The sequence below is a fragment of the Rutidosis leptorrhynchoides genome, chromosome 4, assembly GCF_046630445.1.
Source record: "Rutidosis leptorrhynchoides isolate AG116_Rl617_1_P2 chromosome 4, CSIRO_AGI_Rlap_v1, whole genome shotgun sequence".
In the NCBI taxonomy this organism is placed as follows: domain Eukaryota; kingdom Viridiplantae; phylum Streptophyta; class Magnoliopsida; order Asterales; family Asteraceae; genus Rutidosis; species Rutidosis leptorrhynchoides.
The window spans coordinates 176,179,034-176,191,005 of record NC_092336.1 but is presented as its reverse complement, the minus strand read 5'-3'; the positions used below and the strand labels follow the sequence as shown (position 1 = coordinate 176,191,005).

The 11,972-nt window shown below is 33.0% G+C and overlaps 1 protein-coding gene across 1 annotated transcript; it reads right to left on the bottom strand.

Annotated features, from left to right (window-relative positions):
• Positions 1 to 5,164: 5,164 nt before the first annotated feature.
• Positions 5,165 to 7,207, bottom strand: LOC139841241 (uncharacterized). Its single transcript, XM_071831468.1, has 4 exons — positions 7,157 to 7,207; positions 6,443 to 6,763; positions 6,125 to 6,361; positions 5,165 to 5,218 (listed from the first exon to the last, which is right to left on the bottom strand). Exons 1-4 carry the CDS (start codon positions 7,205 to 7,207, stop codon positions 5,165 to 5,167), a joined length of 663 nt encoding a protein of 220 aa, XP_071687569.1.
• Positions 7,208 to 11,972: the final 4,765 nt, after the last annotated feature.

Here is an 11,972-nt window from a genome sequence, read left to right as displayed (position 1 = left end):
AGCAGAATTTTCCTACAACAACAGCTACCATTCAAGCATTGAAATGGCGCCGTTTGAAGCACTTTATGGTAGAAAGTGCAGGTCTCCGATTTGTTGGAGTGAAGTGGGGGATAGACAGATTACGGGTCCGGAGATTATACAAGAAACTACCGAGAAGATCATCCAAATTCAACAACGGTTGAAAACCGCCCAAAGTCGACAAAAGAGCTACGCTGACATTAAAAGAAAAGATATAGAATTTGAAATTGGAGAGATGGTCATGCTTAAAGTTGCACCTTGGAAAGGCGTTGTTCGATTTGGTAAACGAGGGAAATTAAATCCAAGGTATATTGGACCATTCAAGATTATTGATCGTGTCGGACCAGTAGCTTACCGACTTGAGTTACCTCAACAACTCGCGGCTGTACATAACACTTTCCACGTCTCGAATTTGAAGAAATGTTTTGCTAAAGAAGATCTCACTATTCCGTTAGAAGAAATCCAAATCAACGAAAAACTTCAATTCATCGAAGAACCCGTCGAAATAATGGATCGTGAGGTTAAAAGACTTAAGCAAAACAAGATACCAATTGTTAAGGTTCGATGGAATGCTCGTAGAGGACCCGAGTTCACCTGGGAGCATGAAGATCAGATGAAGAAGAAATACCCGCAACTATTTTTAGAAGATTCGTCAACACCTTCAACAGCTTAAAATTTCGGGACGAAATTTATTTAACGGGTAGGTACTGTAGTGACCCGAACTTTTCCATGTTTATATATATTAATTGAGATTGATATTTACATGATTAAATGTTTCCAACATGTTAAGCAATCAAACTTGTTAAGACTTGATTAATTGAAATAGGTTTCATATAGACAATTGACCACTCAAGTTGACCGGTGATTCACGAACGTTAAAACTTGTAAAAACTATATGATGACATATATATGGTTATATATATAGTTAACATGATATTATGATAAGTAAACATATCATTAATTATATTAACAATGAACTACATATGTAAAAACAAGACTACTAACTTAATGATTTTGAAACGAGACATATATGTAACGATTATCGTTGTAACGACATTTAATGTATATATATCATATTAAGAGATATTCGTACATCATAATATCATGATAATATAATAATTTAAAATCTCTTCTGATATTATAAACATTGGGTTAACAACATTTAACAAGATCGTTAACCTAAAGGTTTCAAAACAACACTTACATGTAACGACTAACGATGACTTAACGACTCAGTTAAAATGTATATACATGTAGTGTTTTAATATGTATTTATACACTTTTGAAAGACTTCAATACACTTATCAAAATACTTCTACTTAACAAAAATACTTACAATTACATCCTCGTTCAGTTTCATCAACAATTCTACTCGTATGCACCCGTATTCGTACTCGTACAATACACAGCTTTTAGATGTATGTACTATTGGTATATACACTCCAATGATCAGCTCTTAGCAGCCCATGTGAGTCACCTAACACATGTGGGAACCATCATTTGTCAACTAGCATGAAATATCTCATAAAATTACAAAAATATGAGTAATCATTCATGACTTATTTACATGAAAACAAAATTACATATCCTTTATATCTAATCCATACACCAACGACCAAAAACACCTACAAACACTTTCATTCTTCAATTTTCTTCATATAATTGATCTCTCTCAAGTTCTATCTTCAAGTTCTAAGTGTTCTTCATAAATTCCAAAAGTTCTAGTTTCATAAAATCAATAATACTTTCAAGTTTGCTAGCTCACTTCCAATCTTGTAAGGTGATCATCCAACCTCAAGAAATCTTTGTTTCTTACAGTAGCTTATCATTCTAATACAAGGTAATAATCATATTCAAACTTTGGTTCAATTTCTATAACTATAACAATCTTATTTCAAGTGATGATCTTACTTGAACTTGTTTTCGTGTCATGATTCTGCTTCAAGAACTTCGAGCCATCCAAGGATCCGTTGAAGCTAGATCCATTTTTCTCTTTTCCAGTAGGTTTATCCAAGGAACTTAAGGTAGTAATGATGTTCATAACATCATTCGATTCATACATATAAAGCTATCTTATTCGAAGGTTTAAACTTGTAATCACTAGAACATAGTTTAGTTAATTCTAAACTTGTTCGTAAACAAAAGTTAATCCTTCTAACTTGACTTTTAAAATCAACTAAACACATGTTCTATATCTATATGATATGCTAACTTAATGATTTAAAACCTGGAAACACGAAAAACACCGTAAAACCGGATTTACGCCGTCGTAGTAACACCGCGGGCTGTTTTGGGTTAGTTAATTAAAAACTATGATAAACTTTGATTTAAAAGTTGTTATTATGAGAAAATGATTTTTATTATGAACATGAAACTATATCCAAAAATTATGGTTAAACTCAAAGTGGAAGTATGTTTTCTAAAATGGTCATCTAGACGTCGTTCTTTCGACTGAAATGACTACCTTTACAAAAACGACTTGTAACTTATTTTTCTGACTATAAACCTATACTTTTTCTATTTAGATTCATAAAATAGAGTTCAATATGAAAACATAGCAATTTGATTCACTCAAAACGGATTTAAAATGAAGAAGTTATGGGTAAAACAAGATTGGATAATTTTTCTCATTTTAGCTACGTGAAAATTGGTAACAAATCTATTCCAACCATAACTTAATCAACTTGTATTGTATATTATGTAATCTTGAGATACCATAGACACGTATACAATGTTTCGACCTATCATGTCGACACATCTATATATATTTCGGAACAACCATAGACACTCTATATGTGAATGTTGGAGTTAGCTATACAGGGTTGAGGTTGATTTCAAAATATATATAGTTTGAGTTGTGATCAATACTGAGATACGTATACACTGGGTCGTGGATTGATTCAAGATAATATTTATCGATTTATTTCTGTACATCTAACTGTGGACAACTAGTTGTAGGTTACTAACGAGGACAGCTGACTTAATAAACTTAAAACATCAAAATATATTAAAAGTGTTGTAAATATATTTTGAACATACTTTGATATATATGTATATATTGTTATAGGTTCGTGAATCAACCAGTGGCCAAGTCTTACTTCCTGACGAAGTAAAAATCTGTGAAAGTGAGTTATAGTCCCACTTTTAAAATCTAATATTTTTGGGATGAGAATACATGCAGGTTTTATAAATGATTTACAAAATAGACACAAGTACGTGAAACTACATTTTATGGTTGAATTATCGAAATCGAATATGCCCCTTTTTATTAAGTCTGGTAATCTAAGAATTAGGGAACAGACACCCTAATTGACGCGAATCCTAAAGATAGATCTATTGGGCTTAACAAACCCCATCCAAAGTACCGGATGCTTTAGTACTTCGAAATTTATATCATATCCGAAGGGTGTCCCGGAATGATGGGGATATTCTTATATATGCATCTTGTTAATGTCGGTTACCAGGTGTTCACCATATGAATGATTTTTATCTCTATGTATGGGATGTGTATTGAAATATGAAATCTTGTGGTCTATTATTATGATTTGATATATATAGGTTAAACCTATAACTCACCAACATTTTTGTTGACGTTTTAAGCATGTTTATTCTCAGGTGATTATTAAGAGCTTCCGTTGTCGCATACTTAAATAAGGACGAGATTTGGAGTCCATGCTTGTATGATATTGTGTAAAAACTGCATTCAAGAAACTTATTTTGTTGTAACATATTTGTATTGTAAACCATTATGTAATGGTCGTGTGTAAACAGGATATTTTAGATTATCATTATTTGATAATCTACGTAAAGTTTTTTAAACCTTTATTGATGAAATAAAGGTTATGGTTTGTTTTAAAATGAATGCAGTCTTTGAAAAACGTCTCATATAGAGGTCAAAACCTCGCAACGAAATCAATTAATATGGAACGTTTTTAATCAATAAGAACGGGACATTTCAAGGCGCTACTTTTTAGATTTAATTTTTAGACTTTTAAGTTTCTTTGTTTTTCTTTCTTATTTTTATTTTTCGACTTTTTTTGACGCAAGCTTTTTCTTTTTCATTTCTACGCTCTAGTTTTTAGAACATATATTTTTATTTCAAAATTTCGACGAAAAATTATTGTAAGCGATTAAATTGATAGACACCAATTTTCTGGTTCGTAGTAATAGTTGGATTTGTTAGTGGCGAGTTGTATTTTCCGATTTAAAGGATCCTGGCTACCTGCTGCATCTATTGACTATTCAAAACGTGGGCAAAATCAAAAAAGTCTATTAATTTGATAACTTTAATAATTTTTAGATTTATAACTAATAGGATATTCAGTGAATGCACCGAGCTAAACGTTCACCACCTTTCATACGTTCACCACCTAAAACCCGATCAAGACATCTAGTCAATGTTGCCTCTGTTAATTTTTCATTAGAATCATAATCTGGTATTCAACCAAGTACTCCAATTCAAATTCCCGATAATCCATTTTTTGAACCCGACTTCACAATTGAGAACCCGGAGGATATTCAAGGACAATTCAAAGATCCTTAACCACTAATCATTCCTCCTGAACCACAAACCGTTAAATCAGAATCTTCTAGTGATTTGGATTCAATAAATTCAAAAATGGAAGTAACGGAACCTCTAAGTATGGAGGATCGAATGAGAGCCACACGCACGGGCCAAGAACATGCCATTACTCAACCACACATTAATGCGTCAGATTATGAAATTAAAGGACAAATCCTACATATGGTAACTAATCAATGCCAATATAGTGGTACGCCAAAAGAAGATCCAAACGAATATCTTTGAACCTTTAATAGGATTTGTACTCTATTCAAAATCAGAGAAGTTGGGGATGAACAGATCTATCCACTACAAGAAAAATGCGTTCTTAGGACCCCCATAAGGGTCCTAAAAGGCCCATTCTTAGGACCCTTTGCCTGATAGGACCCCCAAAACGCACGACGTAACAACAGCGGTCGTATTAACCGAAAAGGGTCCTAACGCTTATAGGACCTTTTATTTGAGTCGTATAAACAACATCGAAAGGGTCCTAAGAATGGGCTTTTTAGGACACTTTATAATACTTTGTGACGCACAAAAGGGTCCTATGACGCCTAAATTTGTATGTTAGATCATATTAGGACCTCAAAAAAGTGTACTAATATAATGAGAAACTTTGGTAGTACCAATAAAAGCGTCCTAAAATAATTGTAAATTATGTAAGTACCCAAAAAAGGGTCCTATTATAAAAATATAGTAGTTTAGTACCACAAAAAAAGGGTCCTAATATACATTTAGTAGTTTAGTACCACAAAAAAGGGTCTTAATATATATAAAAATTATGTAAGTACCCAAAAAAGGGTTCTATTATAAAAATATAGTAGCTTAGTACCACAAAAGGGTCCTAATATAACTTATGTTAATTTAGTACCACAAAAAAGTGTCCTAACAAGTCATATGAGTTTCCAATATCCGGTTCGGGTATTCGGGTCCATTTCGGATTTTGGGCCAGGTTATAGTAATTGGGCCTTTCCAGGCCAGTTCAGATAATTAGGCCTTTCCAGGCCAGTTCAGATATTTAGGCCTTTTGGGCCAGGTTATGTTAATTGGGCCTTTCCAGGCCAGTTCAGATAATTAGGCTTTTTGGGCCAGGTTATGGTACTTGGGCCTTTGCAAGCCAGTTCAGATAATTGGGCCTTTTGTGCCCCGTTATGCTAATTGGGCTTGTCGCCACGTTTAAGCTTACTGGGCCTTTCGGGCCTGCTTCAGCTATTTAGGCCTTTTGGGCCCTGTTCGGATCCAGTTTTCTTTTGATTGCATCAATTTATTATTCATTGCAATTACAATAATTTTAAATTACAAAACAAATATTAAATATAAATATAAATTATAATATTGATCACCATATGATTACATTTACAGTAAGTTATATTGTTTCAATAATAATAAAATCATGACAGGATAAATCATTGTTTCAAACACACCAACACATACATCGTATCAACAAATTGTTTCAAACACAAACATTCATTAATAAACCGGCTCACATTAAGGTGCACATTATAAAAATTAATCTTAATTATTACAAGTTTAACAAGGACATACCTCGATTAACTGAGCAGGCCAAGCAATAGACCTACCACTGACGTCATGAATGCATTTCAAATAATCATATGGCCTAAACAAAGCTTCATCTTTTTTAATGGCCACCTGAACATGGACCTCACACCAACCATGTCCAAGTTCTGTTCCATTAAGAACCGTATTTGGATCAACGCTCCTCAACTTTCCTATTTCTACCTTCTCAAAGTTAATGCTTTTTACATAAACTTCCTTATCGACCTAAAATTTAGTTGTCAAAAAAAAACATTTATATACGCTAAAAGGGTAGAAAAAATAGTAAGCTATTAAATTGAAACATACCCATAAATGGTGATCACCCGAACCATTAGCATGAACACGCGAACCATCATTCTGAGCACCCGGACCATTGTTCTTCTCGGCTTTTAACCTTGCATTTTCTTCTTCAAGTTGTGCATTTCTAGACATCAGCTGAGCATTTGCTTTGCTAACAGATAATCGACTAGGTCCTGCACCCCACAAATGATTGGCGCGAACACCAAGTCCGTACATTTCTGCAGTACCATTTTTAGCTTTACCCATTAACGTGGCAAAAACATCATCTGGTCCAGGTGCATTAGTTGCACCATCACCGAGTTTCTCGGTTAGGTCTTTCATTTTTTCCTGCATAAAAGAGATAGTAAATCGTTGATATTTGATTCAATAATATGACCAGTATATATACAGGAGATGGCATCGATATACATGGAAAATTGCCAACTAATTTGTGAGCTATACAAAGGATAACTATCATATTATAATTCTACTCTGATATTTGATATATGCAATGCCCAATCACAGTATAGCCCAATCACAGTATATGCAATGCTTACCCTTGTAACTAATTAAATTAAAGATATGGTTAATAGTTATTTTCTTTTATCTCCGACCTAAAAGTATACTTCAAATGAAATAAAAACCTCACAAGTGGTTTATGGTGATTAACATATATATAAATATACATCTACTGATATCATGTGTAGGATATATTTGATCTACTTTTGTAAAATTACTTACAAAGACACGAGCAGCTTCACCTTCACCGATTTTGTAACATTCCTTAAACATATCTACCCTAGTTGGCTTTCTTCCCAACTTCACCTACAATGAGTAAAACCGAGGTAACTTTTAACGATGTATATTCAAAAGCTATACGTACTATATAAATAATTCCCCCATGATATATTACCTTCAGTTCTTCATGAATTATTGCAAAACTTTTTTTCCTCGTCATTTGTGACAACTTCTTTTTAGCCCTATTGTCTTTGTTTTTCCGGTCATCTCCTGAACAAGAAAAGAGTGGTTAGTATTCGAAGAGATCAAATCACGAAGGTTAGTCTATCTACATGAAAGTGTAAGAATATGTCATACCATCACATCATCTCTGGTCCAATATTCAAGAAGTCTTCTCCAGTGTCTTTTGGTTAATTGTAGAGGTGGTGACTTTAATAGCTCCTCCATTGGTTTAGACGGGTCAAAGTAACATTCCTTAACTCTCGACCTCCAATTTTTCGTCTTGCGCCCATATGATTGGAGTATCCATGAATTAGCAGTTGGTGAAAAATCAAACTTTGTCTACAAAAAAAAAACATATAAATCACATGCATGAGAACAAAAAAAAACATATTAGCACACAGATTTTAAAATATGTACCCTTAAGAACTTCAGCAACTTATCCTTCTTTTCGGGTTTAACTTTGTTCCATGGTCTATAAATTGGACAATACTGGTAACTCCGCAATAAGTGACCAAGAAAATGGGTAAACTGACTACTGTTTGCACCAATTGGCTGCCCATGTTCATTAACAGTAATAGGAAGTCGAACATGTGGCTTTTGCATATAAATCTGCCGCATAAGATTCGGTCCTCTTGGCTGATTATCTACAAAATATGTGCACCTGATTTACAACTGATACACTAAACAAGAAACAATATAAATCGAATAAACAAACCAAATTAGAAAAAGAAAAAATAACCCGGTTCAGTTTCTTCATTCACATGTGAACCTTCTTCAGGTTGTTCATGTAGTACTTCAGTTAGTTGTACTTCAGTTTGTTGTACTTCAGTTTGTTATAGTTCACCATGTTGATGATGCTCTTCAAAATCTTCATCATAGCTTGTGTAATTATCGTATTCTTCATTTTATCATTGTGCATCATCCTCGGGCTCCGTATCTTCATCTTGTAGTTGAAGATGACCCAGACCTCTACCTTCTTATTGGCTGACTCGTTGAACTTTACTTTTACTTAACCTCGGCCTTTTATCACTTACATGGCCCTTTTGAGACTTGGATTTTGAGGATGATTCTTTGGAGACATGAGGTGCACTAACTCGTTTTCTGATGGTATTGGGTGCAACGAACTGGCATTTTCTCATGGTATTAGCCTCAACCTATTGAGAGGATCTAAGTGAAGACTTTTTGATTCCTTCAATTACCATAATCTACAAGAATGTAAAGAACAATAATGAGCAATTATATCAATTAACGCAACAGATTATAAACAATTTTATATACATAGTAGTTAGGAACAATTAAAATTACAGAATCGTTAATCCATTTTCGTGAAAAAAGATATACAGTTTGGTGAAAAAATATATACAGTTCTTGTGAAAAAAGATACCTGTGTTCGATCTTGTGAAAAAAGATATCTGTGTTCTTTGAGAGTTAGTTAACTGTTCTTTGAATTGGTTAAAAAAGAGATAAGTGAGTTGTTCAAAAACGTTTCAACTAGCTAACCCCAATTTGATTTGGTGTACACGCTAGTTTTGATCCATCCACACCAAAACAATCTAAATTACCTATTTTACCCTTATAAATAGTACATTAACTTACTAGTAGTTTAAGGATAAAATAGGAAGTTTGTATTATTTAAGAGTGGATGGATCAGATGCTAGTGTGGAAAGATCACCTCCCAAATTTTGGAGGTGAAATTTGAATTTACCCAAATTTGGGAGGTGATGTTTGAATTTACGATCAGGTTCAAAATTTGGGTCCGAAATCCGTGATATTTGGCGGTTTCTTTTGAGAGGGTAAGTTTTGGTGAAAATTAATTGAGGCCGTGTAACTTCTCTATTATCTAGCTATTACTGGTAATTAATTTATAAACTTTATAGAATAAATGTACACGAAATTAATTTAATTATTCATAAAATGTATTTTTTTTAAATATATCACAATTTATCGTAATTTAACATCGTTTATCGTAATTTAACATTGTATTATTTTAGGGTTTGGAGGTGAAATTTGAATTTAGCCAAATTTGGGAGGTGCATGGTTTAGGCTTTAGGGTTTATTTTTGATAAAGAGGCTTTAGGGTTTAGGGTTCATGCATATGGTATAATGTTCAGGGTATATGGTTTATTGAAAGGACCCGTCCTAATCCACCTGGACGAAGTCATCAACATTTGGTCCCATTGCGATGATCGGCTCCAAGTAATGTCCTTATATTGAGCAAATGCACAGCGGAAGACTTAATTCGTATCTGAGAATAAACATGCTTTAAAGTGTCAACCAAAAGGTTGGTGAGTTCATAGGTTTATCATAACAATCATTTCAATATGTTAATAGACCACAAGATTTCATAATCATAAACATAATACACTCGCAAGTGTATGTAAAGCATTCTAAGTGGTTGAGCACTTGGTAACCATACTTAACATTTAATCAACGTCGCATATTCCCTTTATTATGAAATCTCACTACACCGTACCAAGTGTAGTCACCAAAACGAAGTACTGTGCAACCGTTGAATACTGGTCGTCCAGTCCGGTTGGGGTTGTCAGGCCCGATAGATCTATCAACAGGATTCGCGTTTACAATACCCATGTAAATAGTAGTTACCAAGCTATAGGGAAATATGCCAGTGGTACAACTCAACGTAGAATATATTTTTAAGTACATGTGTCTATTTTGTAAACATTTATAAAAGCAGCGCATGTATTCTCAGCCCAAAAATATATATTGCAAAAGCAATTAAAAAGGGAGCAAATGAAACTCACTTTTTCCTTGAAGGTATTTAATTCGACTTGGTCTCCGATAGATATCACAAACCTAACCATATATATAATATATCAACATATTTTCTTTTTAAGTAATCGTTACATATATATATACTTTTAATACTTTTAATATTTTCTTAGTCCGTAGTTAGCAGTCCGATGTTAGTGGTCCACAATTAGTTGCTTAAATAAAATAAATAAAGACCCCATCGTATTCGTATTGATCAGAATTAATCTCGACCCATGGTACCATGTTGTCAAATGACGTGTTGCGTACATAAAGTACCGTGTTGTCAAATGACGTGTTGCGTACAATCATGAGGTCTTATGATTAATCTTCTCGTGTTGTTTACGGATGGTCCTGAAATATATAAAATCAAATCATAAGTAATTATATATAAAATATCATATTAATTAGAAAAGATATGATTAATTTAATTTTTCTCCAAATATTTTCGTAGCTAAACTAGCTTCGGATACCCAATCTTGTTTTAGTCGTAGTTTCTTCATTACAACTCCGTTTTTGTTGGTTCAACTTGCCACTTCCTTGGATCGAGTCAAATTTTAAGAATATGAACTGAAAATATCTTAGTTTGTATTCGAAATCATAATTTATAGGTCAAACTTTGGTGAAACTTATGAAAGTGATCATTTTCCATCATAAAAACAACATTTAATGATCATTTTTCTAAAAATACTTACACTTTGAGTTAAACCATGAAATTTTTATGTGTTAACATATTCATAAGAAATATCATTTTTCCAGAACATGAGCTTCCAATTCAAAGTTCAAGATGGTTTTTAATTATCCAACCCAAAACAGCCTCCGGTTGCACTCCGACGACGTAGATTCAGTTTTTAAGATGTTCTTTGTAAAAACAAGTTATATCTTGTTAGGTTTGCATATCATTATGATATATTACAGGTCTTGAAGTGTTTTAAAAGTCAAGTTAGAAGGATCTATTTAGTTTACGAACAAGTTTGAAATCATTCAAACTATGTTCTTGTTGTTAAAATTTTATACCACAAAATAGATAGCTATATGAATATGAATTGAATAAGATTATGAACAAGGTTACTACCTCAAGTTACTTGGACAAAGTTACTGCAAAATATAAGAAATAATCTTGGAATCAAAGAGTGGTGGAGTTAGATAAAAAGGTTGGAAGTAAACTTCTTCAAATGGGTGGTTATTTTGATATGTTCTTGAAAGAGATTTCTTATGGTGTTTAAGGCTTGTAATTGAAGCTAAATGATGGGGAAAATGCTTGGAGATGATCAAGTATGAAGTTAGGAGTATTTTGAGAGAGAAATGAGGGTGTAGGTATGAGAAAATGGAGTGAAGAAATGGTGTTCATTTATAAAAACGTTTTTAGTTTATAAAGAAAGAAAAGGATTCCTAATTTTGTTTTCTTACTAATAATTCATACTACTTGACAAATCCTAGTTACCTCATATCTAGGGCAGTAATAATGTTGATTAGGATGTTGATTTGATGTGTATATTCCAATAGTAAATACGTATAGAAGCTGGGTATGATACGGGTACATATACCCTAGATATGCGTATAGAAATCTTGAGGAAACGGAACGAGAATTCAAATATAGCTATCTTTTGTGAATATACTTATATTGTTTTATGTATTTAAGTCCTTAAAAAGTGATTAAATACATTATATATACAATACATGTATAAGCATTATAGATTATAAGTATATATATCAAAGAATGTTACGTATAGTTATCGTTTTGAAAACTTAAGTTAGTAGTTTCAAAATATACTTATAACTCATTGTCATTAGTACACAATGAGATGTTAAACCATCCTTAGATCAT

Excerpts from the sequence above, each read along its gene's own strand:
- LOC139841241 (XM_071831468.1), bottom strand. The coding sequence starts at position 7,207 with ATGTTTAAGGAATGTTACAAAATCGGTGAAGGTGAAGCTGCTCGTGTC. Across the intron at positions 6,764-7,156 it reads GTGAAGCTGCTCGTGTCTTT|GAAAAAATGAAAGACCTAAC; the intron begins GTAAGTAATTTT and ends TCTTTTATGCAG. Across the intron at positions 5,219-6,124 it reads GGCCTGCTCAGTTAATCGAG|GACGCTTTTATTGGTACTAC; the intron begins GTATGTCCTTGT and ends CAATTATTTTAG.